At 41.8% G+C, this 25386-nt stretch overlaps 1 protein-coding gene across 3 annotated transcripts in view; it reads right to left on the bottom strand.

Annotated features, from left to right (window-relative positions):
- Positions 1 to 3649: 3649 nt before the first annotated feature.
- KIF3A (kinesin family member 3A) overlaps positions 3650 to 25386 on the bottom strand; it is a 41737-nt gene continuing 20000 nt past the window's right edge. The window contains exons 6-19 of one of the 3 annotated variants that reach the window (XM_037050491.1): positions 24869 to 25008; positions 24313 to 24510; positions 23825 to 23999; positions 20318 to 20416; positions 18239 to 18310; positions 16122 to 16130; positions 12769 to 12925; positions 12203 to 12383; positions 9697 to 9807; positions 9226 to 9351; positions 7540 to 7593; positions 7137 to 7205; positions 4344 to 4468; positions 3650 to 3787 (exon numbers count right to left, since the gene is read on the bottom strand). In XM_037050491.1, coding sequence (XP_036906386.1) covers positions 3739 to 3787; positions 4344 to 4468; positions 7137 to 7205; positions 7540 to 7593; positions 9226 to 9351; positions 9697 to 9807; positions 12203 to 12383; positions 12769 to 12925; positions 16122 to 16130; positions 18239 to 18310; positions 20318 to 20416; positions 23825 to 23999; positions 24313 to 24510; positions 24869 to 25008 — 1565 coding nt within the window. In that variant the 3' untranslated portion in view covers positions 3650 to 3738. The remainder of the gene's footprint in view (positions 3788 to 4343; positions 4469 to 7136; positions 7206 to 7539; positions 7594 to 9225; positions 9352 to 9696; positions 9808 to 12202; positions 12384 to 12768; positions 12926 to 16121; positions 16131 to 18238; positions 18311 to 20317; positions 20417 to 23824; positions 24000 to 24312; positions 24511 to 24868; positions 25009 to 25386) is intronic. The other 2 variants (XM_037050492.1, XM_037050493.1) reach the window with 2 other exon arrangements.

The raw sequence follows: 25386 nt of genomic DNA, 5'->3' as shown, positions 1-25386 counted from the left end.
GCAGGCCAGGTCCCCAGGAGGGGGCAGGCAAGGGGCAACCACAGTGATGCTTCTCTCCCTCTCTTTCTCCCTCCCTTCCTTCTCTCTAAAAATAAATAAATAAAATCTTTTAAAAAAAGATTTTTGGAAGGTGGGGTGGACGATGGGCCACTTGATGAAAGTGAGTCGCAGCCCCACAGCCCAGGGCGGGAGAGGAGGCACCGTTCTCACACTCCACGCACACGCACGCACGCACACGCACACACACTGGAGTTGTACAGAAGCTTGCAGCCAGGCAGAGGAAGAGCACAGGCCCTGAGGTGGCTGGAGGAGGCAAAGAGCACATTCAAGTCCTTCTGAAACTCGCCAACAGACCGAAACTTCTGGGCACCTGTTGTGAACGTAAGGCCTCCTAAGCACAGTGTCTGATAATCGAGAAACGTTTGTCAAAAGGAGCCATGATTAACAATAATCCAGGCCATGTTTTAAGCTCATGAACACCTTTGAAGGAGCACGATATTGTTACCACTCAGAAACGCCTTCTTGTACGTTTTAGTGAGATATAGTCTGCCAACATAGTTCTTTATGTTTCTTTTGTCAAACACCTAATGAAAAGGGTAACAAAACTTGGATAAACATATTTTTTAATTCCCATCCAAAGATATACACTTTTTTGTTGGTTTCAGAGAAAGGAAGGGGAGGATGGGGAGAGAGAAACATCCATCAGTTGCCTCCCACACACATGCCGCCTGGGGATTGAAGCCACGTCCCCGATCGGGCACAGAACATGCAGCCTTTTGGTGCACGGGACAGCGCTCCATCCAACCAAGCCACCCAGCCAGGGCGAGAAGCACATTTCAAAGCACCTCTCTCTGGTTTCTGTTGAAAGACCCAACCGGTATGAGTTTCTAGGTGTGAAATGAAACCGGGCCTCTCCTAACCACACGAAACCGAGATGCCAAGCACAAAAAATGTGACTATTAATAGCAGGATGGATGTAAACACAAAAATAGTTTGGTAAAGAAGCAGATCACCACTCCAGGCATTAGGTAAACATTTTTATTTCTTATTTAACCATGCTACACATATATACAATATCAATATATACAACTTGAACAGATACAATTTATACATAAAATATAATAGAAGTGTGGCTTCTGAAATTAAAGCAACAAACTCATTGTACAATTTGTCATTTTGGCCAGTATACAGTATTGTAGTAATGCTACTGAAGTTAATGATTTAAACTAATCAGACTACTGTGTAAGTTCAAAGGCACTAGGAAGATCTATGTTTTCTTCTAGTATTTCAAATCAAGAAAATAAATGTATACACTGAGAAACTGGGCAGACACCAGCATAGTTGAATGTACAACCCACCCATCCTTAATTTACAGCCCTGTAGGAAGGACAGGGACCTTCCCTAAGAGTTAAGAGGAAAGACATTTTTTAAAGACTAAAGAGAAACAAAGAAACAACCCAAAACTATAAGCATAACTTTCAAAAAGTGTTACAGATGAAGAGGCATCCTCCCCTAATCCCAAAGTGACCTTAACCTTCTTGCCACAAAGACAGGTCCCCTTTTCCTGGAAAAGCAGATGACGCAGCCTCTCCAGCAGGTTTGTCTGCGGGGTAAACCCACAGATGCAGACCCTCCCCCTCGATTAATCTTACACTTTACAAGGATCTGAACAAAAATGGGGACCACTACCGTCTTTTAATATGCTGACTATCAGTACATATAATTACAAAGTATATTAAAGAACATACCACAAACAAATAACATTCACCAAGGCTCCTTTTAATAAATAAATTTTACTTCTTTAAATTACAGAGAAAATTCCTATTCAAAAACCTATTTCTATGTGACACTCATTTTAAATCTATTTCATACAATGAGCAACTTTGCTCATCTATATCCTCACATGAAATTAACACTGAGGTTGTAAAATTTTAATCTGCGCACAAAGACACAGTAAGTGTGAAGAAAGCATAGAGCTGCCTGGCCGGTGCCCCGAGCTCCCCTGCGGTCACTGAGGCCCGCCTCCCAGACCTCGGTGTTTCATAAGATGGATATGTACCGTCCTCGTGGCATAATCAGTTTTATCAATTCTAATGTAAGTGCTTCAAAGAAAAAACTGCCTAAGTAGCCTGCTCTCAAAATCGCTCCAGGCTCTGACTTCTCACAGGTTTCTTTTTGTCAGTGCAGGGGAGTGGGATGGAAAAAGCCAGCACACTGGCTTAAGTTCTCTGTAGTGTTTCAGAGCTTAATGTAGAAATTGTGCCTTTCTTATTCACTGGGTGCTCACAGACTAGAAACAAGGGCTTTCTCCAGAGCAGTTACTACAGAGCCAGAGGCGTCCGCGGCCGCCCCGCCTGCTCACGCGAAGCTCTCACGAGATGCTGCTTCGCCCGAGTCTGCGCAGCACAGGCCACAGAGTCAAGTCAGGAATGTCTGTCTCACGTTGTCAAGGAGACGCTGCCAGGGACGCAGCTGAATGGGACATTCAGGACACACTCCCAAGACACATATGAAATCCAGAAACAGGTGTTCACCACCGCCTTGTGAGGCCACCAACCTTCACTCACCCCCACTCTCTACACGGCTTTGTCATAAAGAACCAATGTTTCATCTGACTCCTAAAATAAGGTGAATCTCATGCCAATTTATGTGAAAGTTCACAAAAGATACACTAATTGGTGTAGTTGTAGCATAATGTTTAAAGAAAATAGAAGTTCTGCAAGCAGCCAACGAGGAAATCACAATACTACCTCTTACAACTTATTTTACTATAAAGTAAACATTATTTTCATTTTTAGAGGAAGATGATCAAAGAAAAACAAAGTATTTTAAAGGCAAAGAATTAAAAGAATTACATTTCTTGCTTTGGTTGCATTTTCTGGAAAATGGAGACTTTCTCAATTTTGGGCGATATATAGTGATTTTCACCAAAATTCAGAACTCAGAGGAAAGCATCCATTAATCACACTTCACAATGAATTTTTAAAAATATACACTTATGGGCAAGGATTAGCAACCAGTATCTAGCATCTGAATTTTCTACAACTGTGACTCCTTTATAATTAGGTACAAACTCCACGTTTCAAGAGAACATGGAATCAAAACAAAAAAGAGTATTTGGGTTAAACTCAAAATGGTAAAAAGGTGAGAGATCTAGTTGAAACATCTTCAGCTTTTGCTTTTTAAACGTGTACACGTCTAAAGACTGTCTGTCAAAGGACACATTTTCCACAGATCATCTAGTACTTAAGTGCAATAAATGACAGCACAGGGGTTAGAACCCAGGTCAGCAGGATGGTGGGCGTGCGGGCGACTCACCGCCGGGGCACGCAGCCCCTCCGCTCCCCTGGCACAGCACAGCCAGAGCTGCCGCCGTCAGCGTGCAGAACACGGCACGCCCAGGTACATGGACGCACAGCAGCTGGTGAACCAGGAGCAGACTCGGGAGCGCACGTCGCCTGCCGCTTTCTGTAGCAGGGGCTGCTCCCCAGTACCCCCGCCACACCGTACAGACTGAGGGGTGACCCAGCTATCTGAGCAATGACCAGTTGTGCAATTTTAATATATTAACTTATATACAGACAAAAAGTTATTACGCAAATTACTAGTTCCAGTCTTACTCCATGATTTACAGCTTTTGCTCTGTGAAATTACACAAGTCTTCAGTGTTTTAATTAAATATCTCGTCCAGGCATCAGGATATCACTAGTTTTTACTGAGAGTTTAAGTCCGTAACATTTACTGAAGTAGAGAGTCAATTACGGTTTCAGGCTTTGCAGAACGCTTTCTGTTTGGAGAAGAGAAAAAGAAAACATGAAGACTTTCCTGAAAGGCTGAAATGCAAACACTTTACATTATGTCGCAGATAAATCGAGGGGCCCCGGGGCCTAGAAACAGGCCGAGGGCGTGCAGGTCTGGCCGAGTTAAGAGGCCGAGTTAGGAGGTGGGAGAGGTTGTCGGAGCAGCTCGTTCTCTCTAACTGGTGACCAGGCTCAGGGCGGAAAAGACGAGGCAGCTGAAGACAATACTCGGGTGCTTGGGAGTCTAACCAACAAATCAAATAGCATCGCACTCAAGTAATTACTGTAAGAATTATGGAATTAAGGTAGTAGATGGCTTAGAAAGAACAAAATACATTACAAATTCTATCACTCAAAACAGCTAAAGAAGTTGGAAGACCTTAAGTCTTTAGTAAAATTTTATTTACTCAAATCATAATTACATAAGCACTTTGATACTGAAATATACCAGCCAGAATATCACCTAAACTAAATTTCCTTTAAATGTATCTAATTAGCGTATCTCACGGCCTTGACTTCATGAGACTCAGAGGCAGTCCTCACCGTCTCCCTGTCCTGGGCCTTGCTTTCCCCTTGGAGGTCCGTGGCCTCTCCAGCCTCATCAAGGACTGCCGCAGGCTCTCCTCAGTGTAGGCCAGATACACGTGGGAAAGGTCCACTTCGAAGGGCTGCGTACAGGAAACAAACACCGATGCTCTTAGGGGAAGAATGTAGATCACATTTGGGGAAAGATTTAAAAGACTGAATAAGCCCTAGCTGTGCAGCTCAGTGGATTGAGCGCGGGCCTGCAAACCAAAGGGTTGTTGGTTTGCTTCCCAGTCAGGGCACAGGCCTGGGTTGTGGGCCAGGTCCCTGGTTGGAGGCATGGAAGAGGCAATCACACATTGATGTTTCTCTCCCTCTTTCTTCTTCCCCTTCCCACTCTCTAAAAGGAAATAAAATTTAAAAAAGTAAAATACTGAATAAACTCTAGAAAAAAGCCACAGGACACAAGACCAAACAAATGTTTAAAGTCATCTTCTTTGATGCCATTTATCTCACACATATTCAGCAAGGGCTGGTGAGTGAGCCCTGACACAGCACACATTCCTTGGATGTAAAGCAAACCTGTTGCCGTTCCCCCCAGTGCTGGTACTTCCTCTGCTGGACCTAAGACTAGGACTAGCTTTGAAAAGGACATTCTAGCTTCCAGCCAAGATGGAGGCATAGTAGATACACCATGCCTCCTCCCACAACCAAAAGAAGGACAACAACAAATTTAAAAACAAAAACGCCATAATTGCCAGAAAATCAAACTGTATGGAAGTCCGACAACCAAAGAGTTAAAGAAGAAACATCCATCCAGACGGGTAGGAGGGGCGGAGATGAGCAGCCAGGTGGAGAGGAACCTCAGTAAGGCAGCGGCTGGCTGAGCAGGCGGTCCCTCATTCGCATGCAGATAAACTGGGAGGAACAAGTGAGGAGCCAGATAGACCCACAACCCAGGGTTCGAGCAGGGAAATAAAGCCTCAAACCTCTGACTGAAAACACCTGTGGGGGTTGAGGCAGCAGTGGGAGAGTCTCCCAGCCTCACAGGAGAGTCCGTTGGAGAGACCCACAGGGTCCTAGAACGTACACAAGCTCACCCACCGGGGAATCAGCACCAGAAGAACCCAGTATGCTTGTGGGTAGCAGCGGAAGTGACTGAAATCCAGCAGAGAGCTGAGCAAGCAACACTGTTCCTCCTCAGACCCCTACCCCACCGACAGCACAACAATGCATTGATGTGGGTTGCCCCGCCCTGGGGAATAGTTAAGGCTCTACCCCTTACTACATAACACTACGTGTGCAGAGACAAAAAATGGCCCAAATGAAAAACAGATCAAAGCTCCAGAAAAAATACAACTAAGTGACGAAGAGATAGCCAGCCTATCAGAGGCACAGTTCAAAACACTCGTAATCAGGATGCTCACAGAATAGGTTGAGTGTGGTCACAAAATAGAGGAAAAAGTGAAGGCTATGAAAAGTGAAATAAAGGGAAATGTACAGGGAACCAACAGTGACAGGAAGAAAACCAGGACTCAAATCAACAGTTTGAACCAGAAGGAAGAAACAAACACTCAACCAGGACAGAATGAAGAAACAAGAATTCAGAAAAAATGAGGACAGACTTAGGAACCTCCAGGATATCTTTAAATGTTCCAACATCTGAACCATAGGGGTACCAGAAGGAGCAGAGGGAGAGCAATAAATTTAAAACTTATTTGAAAACATAACGAAGGACAACTTCCCTAATCTGGCAAAGGCAATAGACTTCCAGGAAGTCCAGGAAGCTCAGAGAGTCCCAAAGAAGTTGGACCCAAGGAGGAACACACCAAGGCACATCGTAATTACATTACCCAAGATGAAAATGAAGGAGAGAATTCTAGAAGCAGCAAGAGATGAGGGGACAGTCACCTACAAAGGAGTTCCCATCAGACTGTCAGCTGATTTCTCAAGAGACCTTATAGACAAGAGGGGGCTGGAAAGAACCATTCCAAGTCATGAAAGGCAAGGACCTACATCCAAGATTGCTCTATCCAGCAAAGCTTTCATTTAGAATCAAGGGGCAGATAAAGTGTTTCTCAGAAAAGGTCAAGTTCAAGGAGTTCATCATCACCCAGCCCTTATTATATGAAATGTTAAAGGGACTTATCTAAGAAAAAGAAGATAAAAAATATGAACAGTAAAATGACAGCAAACTCATAACTATCAACAACTGAGCCTAAAACAAAAACAAACTAAGCAAACAACTAGAACAGGAACAGAATGGAGATCACATGGAGGACTATCAGTGGGGAAGGGGTGGAGGAATGAGGAAAAGGGTACAGGGAATAAGTAGTATAAATGGTAGGTACAAAACAGACAAGGGGAAGGTAAGAACAGTATGGGAAATGGAGAAGCCAAAGAACTTCTATGTACGACCCAGGGACATGAACTAAAGAGGGGGAATGTGGGTGGGAGGGGGTATGCAGGGTGGAGGGGAATAAAGGGGGAAAATGGGACAACTGTAATAGCATAATCAATAAAATATATTAAAATACAAAAAAGAAAAGGACATTCTAGTCGCCAACCATAATCCCCACAACCCAGAAAGGTGGTGGGAAGATGAGCCCAGAAGACTTCATGGCGTCTTGCCGCAGACACCCGCTGCCCAGCACTGCCCTGCCATCCCCCCGCCCTGGAGCCTGTGTCCCTGTGGGGGGGGGGTGCAGCCTGCTCTTAGCACAGCTGAGTGGCGGATACCATGCTAACACGATTTAGTGAGCCGCATTCCTATAAAGAAACGCTTTATTTTAAAAATAAAGGCACTCTTACATCTTTCTCTTTCTTATCAGGAATTGGAGTCTGCTTCCTCATGTTATTTCCTGTGTAGGCAACACATTTCTCAAAAAAAGAAAAAAGAGGCAGATGAGAGTCGTTTTAATTAGCAGTTGACACTGTGCATTAGCAAATTACTGCAAGATGCCCTGATGTTAATAAATGCCAGGACAGAAAGGGCCCCAGGACTACGTAGTCCTGTGCGGCCCTGCCCAGGCATTTCCACCAAACAGTCCGCGTGCTCCAATACAGCTCATCAGGAAAACACCCTCTCCACCCGCCGAGTCTCCTCTGAGTCGTCGTCTGGACCCCCTGCCTCCCACCGGCGCCAGCGGAACCCTGCTCTGTGGGACGCAGCGCACACAACTCGCCCGCGTGAAAGGGCGAAGGCAATGCTCACCAGCTGCCACTCTCCTATGTCTTCGTTCCAGTGGACATAGTTCTCAATCATCTCCTTTGGAAAGAGTCCAAGATAGTCTACTTTTAACATTTAGTAACATACTTCATAACACTTAAAAAATGAAAAAACGTTCAAGAAGCTAAAATCTTTATGATCAAGGGAGAAATCTGTCTCAAAATATTACATACTGCATGATACACTTTTCATAAATTTCAAAATACATGCTTTTAAGAAACATATAAAACTGAAAAGCAAGAAAACGAGGAGCACTGGATTCTGGAGGAAGGCTATCTGGAGCCAGAAGAGGCACAAGGACTGGGAGCGGGGGCTGGCCCGGCGCTGGCTTTCGCTCAGGGTGACGAGTGCACCACCCGACAACTAACCAAGCAGAGGCAGGCCCTCCGAGGGCCGGCAAGGAGTGTACTGAGAACCAAAGCGCAGTGCTGTACACCCGATGTCCGGAGGGAAAAACACTAAGGCTTATTTGTAGACAGGTTTCTTTGCTATATAGAGATGCAAAGTAAATTTTTTAAAAATCATGTTAAAGCATACTAAATGTACTAGAAAGATGAACATTTTGAGGGAAAAAAATACAGGCTGAATTCCTAAGTTACATGGTGTTGCACTAGTCCCGAGAAGTAGCATCCCTCTGGAGACGGACATAGTGTCAGTGAACTGTGCCCTCAAAAGCAGTGAAGCCCACCAGTCCTGTGTCACATACGTCCCCCCCCACACACAGGGGGCGTCCACAAGGAGGAGGGAAAGCGGGCACAGGAGCGCTGCTGGTTCTGCTCACAGGGTGAGGGGCGCCAAGCAGACAGCAGCGCCTGTGCCTTGGTTCTGACGGCAGTTACAGTAAGTCCTCACCCAGTGTCACTGACAGGTTCTCGGAAACTGCGACTTTAAGCGAAATGATGATAGTGAAACCAATTTTATCATAGGGTAGTTGATATAAACAAGAGTTAAGTTCCTATATTTCTGGTCACAAAAACATCACTAAACCTCTAAATAAAGGCCCCAAACCACTAACATTAAACATTGGAATAAATGTAAGATACACATAAATTTATGAAAGACTAAGATATTTATTTTCCAACCTGCTTATCGAGTCGAGGGAAAGATACTCATGGGAGGCCGGAGCTCATCCAGGCAGATGGGGGCGCGAGGTGGCACCCCGCCCTGGGCAGGACACCCTTCCATCACATGCATGTCACACACACACGTGGCCCGGGATGGCGCAGACACGCCAGTCACCTCACAGGCACATCTCTGGGATGTGGAGGGACCCTGAGGACCCCGAGAAAACCAGTGCAGACCCAGGGAGCACATGCCCACCCACATGCACAGGGGCTCCACCTGGGAATGAATTTTTCTTCCCTCTTCAATGACATAACAAAATGACGACGACGGACACAGTGTTGTTTGCGAGCCTGCTGGACATGAGTCCAGATTTCTCTAAAGGCTAAGAAACTCCTATTGAGATGCTCAGATACGCAAACAGAGAGTCATGTATTAGGAAAAGCCAACAGCTACAGTGAATGCTATGGCATTACTTCAAGGAAATTTTACTGTCGACAACTGCAGTGGAAATACTTGCCGCCAATTAAACGACAAATGACACTTCCTTTTCCTTAACTGCAGCCAAGGGACCGACCTAAAATCTAGATCAGAGAACTTCCCTCTCACCTGATAATCCTGAGGTATAAAGTTATCAATAATGAGCATCTGAAGTCGAAGCTCCCGGCTAAGCTGTCGAATGTTCTCCAGCAAACCTTCAATTTCTCTCTGATGTTCTTGCTGGAGATCGGCCATCTATGAGAAAGTCAGTGCAGACATTAAAGGTAAACGGGATTTAAAATACAGACCGGTCCAGTCTGACACAGGGCCCGGGTCCGAGAAACCCCGGAGGAGCCGACCCGGTTCCTTGGCAGAAACAATGGGCAGAGCGCCACTAACGCTGTCTCCCTGAATGCCCACGAGCTGCTAAGGCTGGAAGTTTAGTTTAATAGCTAGAACTAAAAATCGCAAGTAGAGAAGAAATTTTTATCCCTTTAAAATTCTAAGTATACATTATGATTCCTCTAGGATACCTAATCTCAGAAATTCTTTTTTGAAGATTTCAGAACTACATGAGTAAGTAGTTTCTAAGAGACCAACCTCTGACTTCGCAGCCATCAGCATAGTCCAAACTTTCTTTAGTTTCTTGGTCTTCCCCTGTGCTTCCTCTTGCAGACTGGTGTATTTTTCTTCGATATCCAAGCGTTCTTGCTATTACAAAAATCGAAAAATGACAAAATGTTTTTATTAAATCAGAAATTTATTTAACAAATAATATAAATGTTTAGGACTTCCAGCCAAGATGGAGGCGTAGGCAGACACTCTGTGCCTCCTCGAACAACCAAAATAAGGACAACAACAATTTAGAAACAAAATAACAACCCAAACTGAGAGAAAATTGAACTGTATGGAAGTCAGAAAACCAAAAAGCTGAAATAGACACATTCATCCAGACCAGCAGGTGGGGCAGAGTCAGGCAACTGAGTGGAGAGGGGTCGAGGCACAGGAAGCGGTGACACTAGGCACACAAGACCCTGAGCCTGGGGTGGCAACCGGTAGACCCAGTGAGGCGGTGATTGAGAAGCGGGGCACCGTGCGCAAGGCGGCTGGCTGACTGGGAAGCAGCCCCACACTCGCATGCAGTAACTGGGGGCGAGACAGACCGCACAACCCAGGGTCCCAGCGCCAGGAAATAAAGCCTCAAAACACCGACTGAAAACACCTGTGGGGGTTGAGGTNTAGGCACACAATACCCCGAGCCTGGGGTGGCAACCGGTAGACCCAGTGAGGCTGTGATTAAGAAGCGGGGCACCGTGCGCAAGGCGGCTGGCTGACTGGGAAGCAGCCCCACACTCGCATGCAGTAACTGGGGGCGAGACAGACCGCACAACCCAGGGTCCCAGCGCCAGGAAATAAAGCCTCAAAACACCGACTGAAAACACCTGTGGGGGTTGAGGTGCAGGGAGAGACCCCCAGCCTCACAGAAGAGTTTGTTGGAGAGACCCACAGGGTCCTAGAACACACAAAAGCCCACCCACCTGGGAATCAGCATCAGAAAGGCCCGATTTGCTCAGGGGAAGCGACAGAAGGGACTGAGGTGCAACAGAGAGAGGAGCAAAGTGTCATTGTTCCCTCTCTGACCCTGCCCCCACATACAGCGTCACAACCCAGCCACTGGGTCGCCCCGCCCTGGTGAACACCTAAGGCTCCGCCGCTCATACGTAACATGTGCAAACAGACCAAAACATTATGGTTCAAGCAGAAGAACAGCTCAAAGCCCCAGAGCCAATACTTCTAAGTGACAAAGAGATAGCCAACCTATCACATGCACAGTTCAAGACACTGGTGATCAGGACTGCTCACAGAACTGGTTGATTATAGTCACAAATTAGAGGAACATATGAAGGTTAAACTAATTGAAATGAAGGGAGATGTCCAGGAAACCAATAGCGATGGAAAGGAAACTGGGACTCAAATCAATGGAGTGGACCAGAAGGAAGAACAAAATATCCTACCAGAACGGAATGAAGTAATGAGAATTCAAAAAAATGAGGAGAGGCTTAGGAACCTCCAGGGCATCTTTAAACGTTCCAACATCCAGATTATAGGGGTACCAGAAGGGGAAGAGGAACAGTCATGAGTGGAAAACTTATTTGAACAAATTATAAAGGAGAACTTCCCCAATCTGGCAAAGGAAATAGACTTCCAGGAAATCCAGGAAGCTCAGAGAGTCCCAAAGAAGGTGAACCCAAAGAGGAATACACCGAGGCACATCATAATTACATTAGCCAAGACTAAAATGAAGGAGAGAATCCTAGAAGCAGCAAGAGATAAGGGGACGACAGACAGTCACCTACAAAGGAGTGCCCATCAGACAGTCAGCGGATTTCTCATAAGAGACCTTCCAGGCAAGAAGGAGCTGGAAAGAAGTATTCCAAGTCATGAAAGCCAAGGACATACATCCAAGATTGCTTTATCCAGCAAAGCTTTCATTTAGAATGGAAGGACAGATAAAGTGTTTCCCAGATAAGGTCAAGTTCAAGGAGTTCATCATCACCAAGCCCTTATTATATGAAATGTTAAAGGGACTTATCTAAGAAAAAGAAGATAAAAAATATGAACAGTAAAATGACAGCAAACTCACAATTACTACCAACCACACCTAAAACAGAAACAAACTAAGCAAACAACTAGAATAGGAACAGAACCACAGAAATGGAGATCACTTTGAGGGTTATCAACAGGGGAGTGGGAGGAGAAGGGGAGGGGGAAGGTACAGAGAATAAGTAGCATAGATGGCAGGCAGAAAAAAAGACAGGGGGAGGGCAAGAATAGTGTGGGAAATGTAAAAGTTAAAGAACTTAAGACACATGGACATGAACTAAAGTGGGGGGAATGTGGGTGGAAGGGGGTGTACAGGTTGGAGGGGAATGAAGGGGGGGAAATGGGACAACTGTAATAACATAATCAATAAAATATATATTTTTTAAAAAGCAACCCATAGATCTGCTTTAAAATAATATTAAAACTATAGACATTTAGCTTTTCCCCAGAAAAGTTAAATCCCTTAGGCGAAGTATCAATCCAAACCAGAAAGTCGCATTACCTCTTTTTCCTCCAGTTCCCTGCGAAGCTGCTCTGCTCTCTTTCTCCTTTCTTCCAGTTCCATGTTAGATTCTTCAAGAAGTTTTTCTTGTTCCTCAGCTTTTGCCAGCAAATCAACACCACCGACAATTACCTTCTTCTCCAGCGCAGATAATTTCTCTAGCAAAGACTGATGCTCTTGTCTGTTGATTGAAATGAAAATACTCTATAATCATTGATTATCTACTATTCTACCAAAAGCACTTAACAAAATCTGATAAGAACTTGGATGAAAAATTTCAAAATAGGAATATAATTAGGTAACACCTCTGTCGAATAATATGACTGAGTTCATTAATTTATGATTTGATCTATAACTAATTCAAATTCACTGATGTTTTTTTCTCATATAGAGAGGAACAAACCAAGACAGATGTAATATTCAGAAAGACAACATATAAAATGAAACCTTCTATGCAAAAGTAGCTTCTCTGGAAGCAAAAACCAAGACTCAATCACAAGTCAACTTTCTCGTCCACACACCCAGAAACCCACACTGCGAACCCACACCGACCCGGTGATACGCACTGGGCCTTAAGAAGGTCTTTCTCCCGTTTCTCTAGTTCGGCTCTAGCCTTGTTTCTTTCTTCCTCTTCCATGTCGAGCTTTGTCTCAAGTGCTTTCCTCTCTTCGTCAATCTTTGCTTGCATTTCAACCATCTTATCTGGGGAAACTTTCTTTTTACCTATTTGAGTCATTTAACGACAACAATCACTTTAGAGTCAGGGCTCCACACTCCCAGAGTCTCCCCATTTCTATGAGCGATACAAGCCTCCACAATGTCAGATCCAATGTTAACATTTTAAGGAAATCAAATAAATACCTTGTGTTCCTAGAAGAACTTTTAAACTAATGGCTAGATTCAAACTTTTCCAACTACGCAGGGACAAATGTAAGCAGAAGAGAAGCAAATCAGACAAGCAGGAGAAAAAGACATGGAAAAACGAACAGTAAAGCCAGAAAGAAAACAACCCAAAACAAAACCAAAAACCCCCCACAGATCTGTGCATCTCCAAATAACATAGTCAAAAAAGCCACATGACTATGTAGTTACTTCTTTCTGATAACCAGGTACAAACATCAAGTGGTTTCTCCAAATACCTCCTCAAAATTTATTGAAATAAGTGAATAAGTAAAAATCACATATAAATATAAATATAAAATGAACAGATAAAAATATCAGTCAGAACTTATAGCTAGTTTTTAATATATCTCTTCAGAGTGTTTATAAAATTTTTGTTTAATAAAATTACTGGAAATTATTTTATTTCACAGTATACTTTTAAAGGAAAAGTTCTGTACTAATTATATAACAGTTACACAGTAATTGAAGTTTTACAGTTGTTGAGCTGTCATGATATATTTTAAATAAAAAAGTAAAATAACTCAATATGGCAAATGCAGGACTCTAAGTCTCTCTACATCAGATTAAATAGGACAAGTGTCCAATGTAAGTAGAAATACTACAAAATAATCAAGCTGGAAGTACGGCTTCCAATTGATTGTTTTGATCATAATGTCTAGTAAGTAGAGTGGTTTTTATAGTAACAGTATAAATAAAAGTGTTACATTGTTATAAACAGTATTCAATAAAAGTTTATTGACTAAACTTCCAAGTCATGAAATTAGTGAAAAATCAAAAGAAGAAAACAAAAACTAGCATATTAAGCCGGTTACGAAACTGAATCAAAGATCATTCATTTCTGGTAACACAATTTCTTTGAAACATACTTTCCTTCAGAAAAACAACAAACTTTTCGTAGAATTGGTCTGAGGCTCTCCTGAGAGCTTTCTGTATTTCTTAACTTCCTTCTCGAAGGACCACAGGAGAGTGTGAGCCAGAAGACTCTATAAATCATTAACACCCCCACCCAAAAGCTAACCCCTCCTGCTAATAAGGAAAGAAAACTGAAAAATAATGATAAGATATACAACTATATACATCTGAATATATTCTTTCGGGAACCACGAGACAAAGAATCATGCATAGGCTTTCATTCTTTAGGATAAAATTATGTTTAAAAACCCAAGGTTTAAAATATAGTACCTTTCATTTCTACAGAAATATAAGTCCAAAGCAAACTTAAGCCATGAAGAAAATAAGTTAAACAAAAGGAGTAAATAAAAGCACTGATCCAAACTCATGCTCTGGTGTGGTGTGATTCTTTGCATTCCAAAAGACCTGACTCTGTTGGCCTCTCTGTCACCTGTATTGAAGGTTCTGAATTACACTATTAAAAGATGAAGACGTGCCCACTGGCAACACTATTTCTTAGAAATTTGAAGGGGGAAAGTAAGGGCATGCATAATAAATTATAGCTTCCTTTCCACCTCAGGATTACAATTTTTTTTAAGGCAATATATTAGGACAAAAAAATTGTGTGAAAACACGGATACTAATTGTATAGAGGAAATGACCTGATCAATCTAAGTACACTAATTGCTTAGGCTTCTAAGTATTTTGTTAACAGTGACCCATTAAGAGGTAGTAAAAAAAAATTTGTATGTAGAAACACAAAAGCATGTCTATTGATGAATTACTACTATGCGTAAATTACAGTATTTATTTTAAAAAATTTAGGTAATATTTTCAAACTGATGATTTAGCAACAAAGATCTTATTGTACTCTTGTAACATTTTCTTAAAAATGACCACGCAGCCCTGATTCCTGTGGCTCAGAGGCCGGGCATCATCCGGCAAACCGAAACAGTTTGATTCCTGGTCAGGGCACGTTCCCGGGTTGTGGGCCAGGCCCTCAGTTCAGGGCATGTGAGAGGCAACCGATCAATGTTTCCTTCATACATCAATATTTCTCTCCCTCTCTTTCTCCCTCTTCCCCCACCCCCCCCACAAAAAAAAACAAAAACAAAATTTTTTTAATGACCATGCATGTATAGCAAGGTTCAATTTCAAAAGTCTTATATTTCAGTATCATGTTGTTATCTCTCCCCCCAAAATATTTAAGCCAAATATAAATATGTAGCAACTTTCTTAACCAGGCACTTAAAAACGTGAGATCACTAAAAGTCACTTTTGCACCAATTTTTGAAAAATTGTTTTTTAATTTAAATTATTTTATTGTTGTTCAATTACAGTTGTCTGCATTTTCTCCCCATTTTTTAAGTCTTAATCAGCAAAACTAACCAACCAAAAAAATGCTTCTTCTAATGCTGCACGATAGAATTCAGCACAGATTTCCAGATAAGTATTTTTTTTTAAGTGTTGGCGTCACGGTGTATGTAATGCAGCCCAGCAGGAGCGGCGATGCTTCTCACCGCCCTGCGCCACGTGCTCGGTGCAGAGCGAAGGCGACTCGGCGCGGGAGCTAGAAGAAGGGTCTCAGGAGCGCTGACCGGCTTCCCTTCCCTGCACGGCACGAGCACCCTCAGGTGCAGGTAACCAGGCACCTGATTCCTCACTTTAAACAAAAAGGAAAAAAATGCTTGACTGTGAAATCATTTCTATTTGTATTTCCAAAATTTGGCTTAATGGGTCTTTAAGGATTGAGGAAAAAAGATCATGCCAGCTAGTTCTGATGATACACGTATTTTTGTCTGTGTTGTTAATTAGGTCTAGCACATCCTGTGTGTCTGTCGCTGTCAATTTAATACTTCTGAACTGTTCCCTAAAAGGGTCATTTTGGAATAAGAATGTTCCTAATATATTCCTGAATAAAAACTGAAATAAATTTTTTTTCAAGATTTGGGAAAAAGGAAGCTTTTTTTTAAAGTTGATGTTGAAGGATTTTTTAAAATACGAAAGATAGATACTTACCTTGTAAAAAAGTATTAATTTTTAAAAAATATAATATAATTAAATGACAAAGTCCTTCATAGTTTAAATAAGTGCACCCTGTGGACTGCAAATCAATCACACCAACCTGCTTGGTCTTTCAGTGTGAAGCAGCGAGCGAGTCGCAGACAGAGGCACATGCACAGAGACGAGGAGGGAAAACAGAACAACGTTATTTCTTGTGTAAAACAAAGAAAATTGTATAACAGCATTTATTTTACAGTATAAGCATAGAAATAATCAAATCATTATCAAAACTGAAATGTAAAAAAGAAAAGCATATTCAACACAACTGGAGATGTAATTTAAGCACAGATAATAGGAAGATTAACTTAGTCTAAGATTACAGTTCAAATAAGTCTCAGGAGCCCCCACCACTCCCACACTGCGAATACCACGGCGCCGCACCGTGTGGGCGTGAGGACGGCAAACACGGAATTGGGAAACTGCTAAGACCCGGGAAGTATTCAAAACGAGCAAAACAGAACATTAAGCCAACTCTTAAAAATTAGTAAGTTAAAGGCAGCAAAATTCACATTGTGCGTTTTTAAAATTTCCCAATTCAATGTTCTCCCACTGTAAGGATCTGTGACAGGTGCGCCTCCCTCGAAGAACACCCAACTCAAAAATCTCAACCCAAACTTGGATTGTGGCAATTTGCACTGATTGGTTAACGAAAGGATTTAATGAAGAATTCTTTTTAGAAAGCAAGCTCTCCCCATACATTTCATTTTCCAGCTTGATTTAAAGGCAGTTTTTCAGGGGAAAAAAAGGAGCCCACATTTACTGCATAAAGTGAAGCACACCTGTATGATAACAAACTTGCATTCAATCTCTTAGTAGGTTGTTAAGGAGAATTACAGTAATGACTCTATAGGAGTAAATAGTCAACTGACGATTCAAGCAAAGAACACCTAAATAAAAAGGCCATTCATATTTTTTAAAGGGAAGGTGTGTGCAAGCCACGCACAGCAACCACCCGCCGGGACGGCTGTCTCCGCACTCCACCAGCACCCACGTCCCAGGGAGAAGAGCTGGCGGCCGTGCGCTCGGTGCACAAACTGTAACTAAGACAGCGTGAGCTGAACAGAGCGCAGCTCATTTCATAACGTACTTCCCTATAAGTGGTCTTTAAGGGTTAGGTAAGTTTTAAAGCAAGAAATTACATTATAGTCCCTCCCACTCAGATGTTTTGTTGTATTTTATAGTTTATAATACAAAATCATACCTCTATATAGTTTCTAAAGCAACGTCATGCATTTTATATTATCCTCTGAAATTAATTGTTTTGGTAAAATTTAAGAATTTTCAATAAAGAATACAATTCCTAATATTCTTGGAATTCTCCCTCTAGAAAGCCCAAAACATAAAAACAATGACCAATGTTTTTGCTATTAGTTTTGAAAGGTAAGTATATAGATAATGTTTGAAAAGACAGTAAGCTGCAAGCTAGCACAAGAAAGCATCAATTCCCCTTTCTTCTGAAGATAAAATAGAAATAATACTTTTCAATTTAATTAAGGTTTAAGGAAAGTCTTCAGGTTTGAAATAAGTTGCTGGATCCTGCATAAACAATTTCTTGTGGATGTGAATCCTCCAATCATACATTAGAAAATTCCTTAAAGTCAATCGGGTAATTTGGAAGAAGGGATAAATGGCCATTTGATATAAAATACTATTCAAGTTATCATCACTTGCTTCAAAACTACATTTCCTTGATCTGGGAGCTCTGGCTCTTCAGCTGCCCTGAGACCAGGACGCCAAAGCCTAACCCTCCCCACCTGGAGGACGTGTCCCAGTGGGCTCTGGTGCACGTCCCCACAGAATCTGGGCATTTAGAAATTCAGGATTTGTTACTGCATGTCCCTTATGCTGACTAGGATTAGCAATTTGCCATGAAATATGAAAAGGAACCATCAGAGGTATTTTTTATACAGCTTACTAGCTCTCTTTACATTATCCCAATTGCAAAAGCGTGAATCTCTCTTCCATTGTCTCGAGCATAAGCTTAAACACATGTTCAACGACCATGGATTACTGGAAGCAATGAGGGGGTGAGGGGATCATCGCATGCTTTGTTCTACCGGGAAGTCCAGCACGTATTCTTTGAGTCATGACAGGGAGCAGTGTGGCATTTCCCAAGTGAAGCCCATGGGTTACGGAGAAGCCGAAGCTCTGTTAGAGAACTTAAGAGCTACCACTCACTAGGCAAGAACTTATCCAGAGGTTTCTCTATGACAGAACATGTGGAGTCTGAACTACTGCTGCTGCTACTGCCTGGAAGACAAAGAAATGAGCCCACAGAGAACCGAAGGAAAAGGAAACAAGAAAAGGAGCACATACACAGAGAAAAAATTCAGTTCCAGAGAGAGAATTTTAATGGACAATCAGGCTGTGTATTACAGAACCAAAACTTACTTGCCCTTAAAGCCAGCCTCCATGGCCTAGCCCAAGCTCCCTACTGGCGAAGCCATGCAGGGAACTAGACACTGGGGTTCCTGTAAGTGCCAGCTGTGGGCAGACGCCACTGTCCACCTCAAACACAGGTTCAGAGGGTTGGCATGACAAGACTCAAAAATCGGTAGGTCATTTGGTGACATTTAAGTCTACTTAAGCTACTTAGGCTGATAAGTTAAAGGAACTGGAGTTTTAAGACCTGAAGTCATGCACAATTGCAATTACAAAAATGATGAAACAGACAGCCCTTTATCACAGACAGGTTGGTCTGTCTCCAGTTTCACTTGTTCATCTAAAACATCACACTATCAGAAATGATTATGTGTGTTTTAAGGTTCCACGGCAAAATTTTAAAAAGCTCACTGAACATTTTAAAATTCCTAAGCCTGAAAGAAAGGTATTTTACTATTAAATATTTTAACATACAAAATAGCATTGTTTGCTATTTAAAATTTTATTTTTAATATATCTATTACCTGCTTTAGCTTTGAATAGTTTACTCTGTGAAAAATAGGTATGAACACAAAACCAATTCTTTAAATCAGGGTTTGGCAAACATTTTCTGTAAAGGTACAGATAATAATCGGTTAGGACCCTAGCCAGGTGGCTCAGTTGGTTGGAGCGTCATCCTGTGCACCAAAAGGTTGCAGGTTTGATTCCTGGTCAGGGCACATACCTAGGTTATGGGTTCAATTCCTAGTCAGGGAGTTGACAGGAGGCAACCGATCCATGTTTCTCTCTCGCATCAGTGTTTCTTGCTCTCCTTCTCCCTTCCTTTCTCTAAAAATTCAATAAACAGATTTTTGGGTGAGGATTAAAAAAATAAGTGTTTAGGTTTTGTGAGCCATACCACTTCATGTGAAGCAACCAGCCACACATCACACATAAACAAATAAGCATGGATGTTCAATAAAATTTAATTTACAAAAACAGCACACTACATTTTGCCAACTCCTAATCTAAATCACGCTTTTCCTATCTTTTGAAGTTATAAAATCTTTATAGTTTGTAAATGTGCAAGCCCTGATTGAGCAGCGATGGGTTTATTGTCATAAGATCATTTTTATTTCAATGCTCAATTTCCTTCAATGACCCCCAGCTCCCTGAAGGGGGGGCGACAGTCAGCGAGGCTACGGCAAGAGATGTCCGCTGGAAGATCTTGCCCTGACTAAGATCATTTTAACAAGACAAGCGAAATATGCACCAGCTTGAAAACAATGATCCATGTTAATGGAAGAGAGTTCTGAAATAAATGAATAAATATTTACCGTAAAAGATTGGAAATGCAGGCCATTACAATATTTCTCTCTTTTACATGTATCTTTATCACAATAAATTAAGGCTTAAATCATACTTTGCAGCAAATGGCACATAACAGGGTGAACATGAAAGCATATTTTATAATGAAGAAAATTAAACTAAAATATAGAATCCTTATACAAACTTATTTAAAAATTCAATGACTTCTAAAGCCTAATTGAGCTTGAGAAAAACTCCACATTATCCTAATTTCCTAAATGTAGGTTCTTAACACAGCTAAAACTCCCCAAATAAAATAAAAAATCTACATGACATTTTAAAATGGTATATCCACTATCACTGGCTTACAATTCTAAAAAAAGAACATACAGTATTCTAATTCAGCTATAAACAGATCAGTATAGCAGAAAAATAATGCAAAGCCAACCAGGTACATGTCATACTTCTTCTGAGCTGCTACTGCAACTACAAACGGTAAAGAAAAGGCATGCACTCAGCTTCCTTGGGGATGTTAAACCATCATTAAGCAGCAATCCCAGGTGATTTCTAGAACTAAAATGAACTTACCCCTTCTTTTTTTCCTTTTCTCTCCATCTTCTCCAAGCTCACCCTCTTCATCGTCATCCTCTTCTGACCCACTGATGTCAGAGCCTGATATTTCTTCCCCTTGACAGAAATTTAATACAATGACTTTTACTCTGTACCAGGCCATTGGCTATTTAGAAAATTCCTGGATCAACTTCCTTCATTAAGTTTTCATTGCCCTAAACAAACCTTGCATTAAAATTCCTTGACAGTATACCAGGTATGCTAACCTCAGAAACAGACATGATGTACAGAGTTTTATTTTTAAATTTCCTAAAGAGAAGCTGAATTCTAATCCATTTAAAATTTCAGATAATAAAGTATAGTTCTAAGTACATACAAAGATTACATGTTAGAGCTATTTCAGTCTTTTAAAAGTATGATCACTTTTGAGGACCATTTTCTCCTCAGTTTTTTGTTTAAGATATTAAATAATTCATTCAACCTGTGCATTTTTTAAGAGCCATAAAACTGTCATCTAATATAGTGATCCCACTTTCGGGACTACATCACAACAAATATTTCAAAAGAAAGACTTATTTGTACAGAGATTATGTTAACTTAAAAACTAAAAAGCAAATAAAAGGGAATAATGAAACTAATATTAATTAAGGTCTATACTCTATTTCCTTCAAAGAAGTTATTTAAAAATACCACTGTCCGTATATCAAGTGTCTAAGGAAACAAAAGTAATTGAGAGAAAAACAGAATGCACACTAATCACGACAAGGTAATATTCGAACCTGTAAATCAAGAATGGAAAGAAATCACAGAGTCCTGGGACAAGGGATTCATAAAGACATATGTTGTTCTTTAGGCCTGGAAACAATGACACCCCTGGTAGCAATGTGCACACCTCGTGCCCAAATCTTGGTTTCTAAATACCATTCTCCAGTGACAGGAACCCCGGAGAACCGCTGATTTGAAGGCTGGGGGAGAGAAAACACGAGATAAGCCCAAAACCTCTGTGGTGCCGGAGCACGAGTGCTAAATGAACAAAAATCTCGTGGGAGTGCGCGGAAAGGGCAGGAGCTCCTGGTGACCAACGCTGAAGCGGTCTGAGCAGTCAGATAAGTAATACTGTATCACGAACCACAAACAGCCACGAGTCCACACTGACACACGTAAACAACTGGATAAATACGTGGGGAGGAGGGACTGCTCTGCCATACAATAGAATTCCAAACACTAAACATCAGAGGGAACGGTGGAGAGAGCAAGTCGCCAATGAGTGAGTGCCACAGGACGGCTGCTCCGGGCAGGCGCCTTTGACGGTGCCATACTCAGCGGGACAAAGTGTGATGAGAAACGGCCCCTGTATAGTCTCAAGTAGCTCCACACAAGATACGTATTAACCGCAAAGGAAAAAATGAAGTAAATAGATTTATAGTAGAGAAACCTTACGAATAATCATGAGAGTACTACAAACAAAGCCAAGCTGAGAAACCTTCTACAAATACATGACTAGCACTCTTCAAAAGCGCCGAGACTGGGAAAGACGAACCAAGCCTTAGCAGCTGCAGACGGGAGGGGACCCAGAGGAAGATGCACCGTGACCAGATCCACGACAGAGGAAAGGACCGCGGGAGGAGAACCGCCGGGGTTCAAGTAAGAGCCTCACAGCAAAGACTATTTTAAAGTTAAGTAAAACTATTTTACTTGGTGTGGCCTACAAATTTTAAATAAGATCTGCAGATAAATTAATCTGCAGATTAGTTCACATAAGATGTGAACGTTAAGGGAAGCTGGGTGATGGTAATATAGAAACTCCCCTTAATATATTTGTAAGTTTTCTATAAGTCTAAAAGTATTTCAAAAGAAAGTTTTAAAAGTATTCTTTTAATGTTTTGCCTACTTTTTATTAGGTATATGATCAATTCTGTTCATTGTGCTCCAAAAACAGATGTCCTAGGAGCAAAAATAAAATGAAATGTGTTAAAAACAAGGTTGGCATTTCCATACAATCGAGCAGTTCCACGTCGGTGTCCACACAAAAAAACTGAAAGCAGGGCCTCGAAGAGGCACCCGATGCCCACATGCCCGACGGCATCATTCCGAACAGTCAAAAGGCAGAAGCTCCCCCAGTGCCCACGGACGCGGGTGAACGGACAAAGAACCTGTGGTCCCCACACACAACACAACATTATCCAGCTTCAGAAAGGAAGGGAATCCTGACATGTGCTACCACACGGATAAACCCCAAGGCGATCGTGCTAAATAAACTAAACCAGACACCAAAGAATAAATACACACAGTTGTACTCACATGAGGCCCCAGAACAGTCAGATTCAAAGAAAGTAAACTTGTGGCTGCCAGCGGCTGCGGGGGGGGGGGGGGGGGGGGGGGGNGGGGGGGGGGGGGGGGGGGGGGGGGGGGGGGGCTGGGCAGCCAGTGTTTAAGGGGTTCAGAGTTTCACTTGGGGTGACTCAACCACTCGGAGATGGGTGATGGTGACGGTTGCAGAACAATGCGAACAAACTTACTGCCACTGATCTACACACTGAAAACAGCTAAAATGGTAAACTCTATGTTATATATATTTTACTACAATAAAAAATGGAAAACATTAAGTCAGCAAGATATAGTTATGAACTCAACATCTCTCAACAAATCTGAGAAATTTAAAATTTTGAAAACACACCGACTATAAACACCACCTAGTGGTCACATTTAAAACATGGTCACATTTAAAACACACTTCGTGATCTCAGAGGCAGGCCAGTCACTCCTGCTTCTCCTCAAGAACCGCACTCAAGTTTACTGAATCAGCCAGCACCTTCTCCAAACATCTGTGATGCTGGCGTCTCTGGCTTCCACGTCTGGTCCAACCCGTCTCCCCGAGCTCCAAGGCCCTGTGCCAACCTGGTCCACACAGGAGCCCTGTGCTGATCAGCTCTCAGCACGAAGGGAGTCGCCACACACTTAGTGATGGAGGGCAAGTTTCTCAACCTCTTGAATGAAATCTTCAAACTTTGTAACCTTCTAACATTATCGTCTTAGAAAGGCATTTCCAAAAGAGGGTCTCAAGTTCAAATATAAGGATAAAAGCATATTTTCAAGGCTATGCAATAAACTTTTACTTCTAGTAAACTTGGTTTGCCCATGATTCTGTGATAGCTTTCTGTACTTCAAACAAGAGTGAATCTCTATCACAGAGACCTTTGGTCATAGTTACCTAAATATGTGGTAGAACTTGCTCTTTATACAGAGACAACAAAAATTCATTATTTACTAAGTGGTCACATGAAATCTACAAAAGGTCGCTGGGATTAAGATGGGTGTTTAAATAGTTTTTAAATCACATACACAAGGATTATATAATTTTACTTGAGCTGAATATGAAAATGCTGAAGTATGTATCCAGTTACCAAACAGAAATATTCCTTTAAATATCAATGTTAGAGGTAAAAAAAATTTTTTTAATGGGTAGTTTTTATTAGCAACACATTTTCAGCCAACATTAAGATCAACATTTTGGGGAAAAGTTACCTTCTTCAAGCTTTTTTTTCAGTTCTTCTATTTCTTTCTGAAACTGACGAAGCAAAGCATCCTTTGGATCTTCGTTAATTCTAGCTTTATTTTTAATATTCTTAGCACGATTGGCATACCGCAGTGTGCTGATGGTTTCGTCATAATTGTAATCTGCTGGCCCAATATTTGCACACTGTTGAATGAGGAATACAAAACATTTTAATGCCTGACACAGTTAGAAGTACTACTGCTGTTACGAAGATATCAAAGAGAATTTTAAAGCATTCTTCTGCTTCGGTATCCTTAAAAAAAAGAGTGTAACCACGCGGTTTCCAAACAGCATCACGTGGGCCAGCACACCTAGTGTGCTAGAAAAAGGATACCCACAGGTTAGATAAAGTGAACTAATCGATAGTTTTTAAAATGTTATGCATGTCAATTATGGGATAAACAGGAAATCTTACATTTCCCTGAGGATAACTACAACATCATCAATTAAGTCCTACCATCATGGTCTTTGAATTTCCTCCTAAGGAATCCTGAAGAAGACGAGTCAATTTAGAGTTACGATAAGGAACGTGAGTGCTTTTTCCATCAACCAAGGCAGAAATCACGTTTCCAAGGGTGGACAGTGAGAGGTTGATTTTTGTGGCTTCCTTGAGGCGCTGTCCCGTGGCTCCAGTTTTCGCTTGTCTCTCTGAACCCTAGCAAGAAACATAAACAGAAGTAAAGCTAAAATTAAAAATATAGACTACGGTTTCCAAAGCTTAAAAACAGAGCAATTTAACAGTAAAAAAACTGATACAGTATTTGGAGTTCACTTGAGAACAACACAGGAAGGGAAGTGGGGGACGGCAGAGATGACACGGGATGGGCACGCACAGGCAATTGTTGAAGTCGGGGAGTGGTCATGCAGAGGACCATCAAACTGTTCTAGCTACTCTTGTATGGGTTTGAAATATTCTACGTGTAAACCACCCCTTTTCATTTGGGTTTTTATTCACTTGTAAAATAAAAAAGTTACAAGAGCTGTCCTTTGGGCAGCAGCACCCTGTCACTCACAGCGAGGTCCACCAGGTGGAGCTTGCCCATCCGGACGTGCATGTTCCCGTCGACGCCTTTCTCGCTGCACTCGATGGTGATGGTGAAGATGGCGTGGGAGCGGGAGCTGTGCTCGTTCATGTTGGTTGCGCCAACAGAACCTGGAGTAAAGGAAGGAGAGTCTTAGGAAGTGTAATAACAGGGAGTGTCTTTAAAAATTATTAACTATAACTATCGAGAATGGTTTAAGATACTTGACCTCATCAGAGCCAAAAAGGAGAGAGCACAGCAAAACCATAAAAGCACAGGTGTGTTTAGCCATCATTAGAAGTTTCTGACCATGCAGGTGGATAACAAAAGAATCTGTAATGTTTCTCCTGTTAAAGAGGTCATTTTAGGACAGAATACTTAATTTTAATCCCAAGTATTACTGGCTATAAAAGTAACTAATTTACATAAAAATTCATGTTAAATAATTCAAAAAACTGTGACTGTTCCAGCTGTAGTAGGAAGTACTAGGTTCTGGGCATCTGAGCCAC

Source organism: Sturnira hondurensis, unplaced genomic scaffold (genome assembly GCF_014824575.4).
Source record: "Sturnira hondurensis isolate 20B ecotype Veracruz unplaced genomic scaffold, ASM1482457v3 Scaffold0006805, whole genome shotgun sequence".
Lineage (NCBI taxonomy): Eukaryota > Metazoa > Chordata > Mammalia > Chiroptera > Phyllostomidae > Sturnira > Sturnira hondurensis.
Note: the sequence above shows the minus strand (reverse complement) of the source record. Positions and strands in the feature narration are given on the sequence as shown.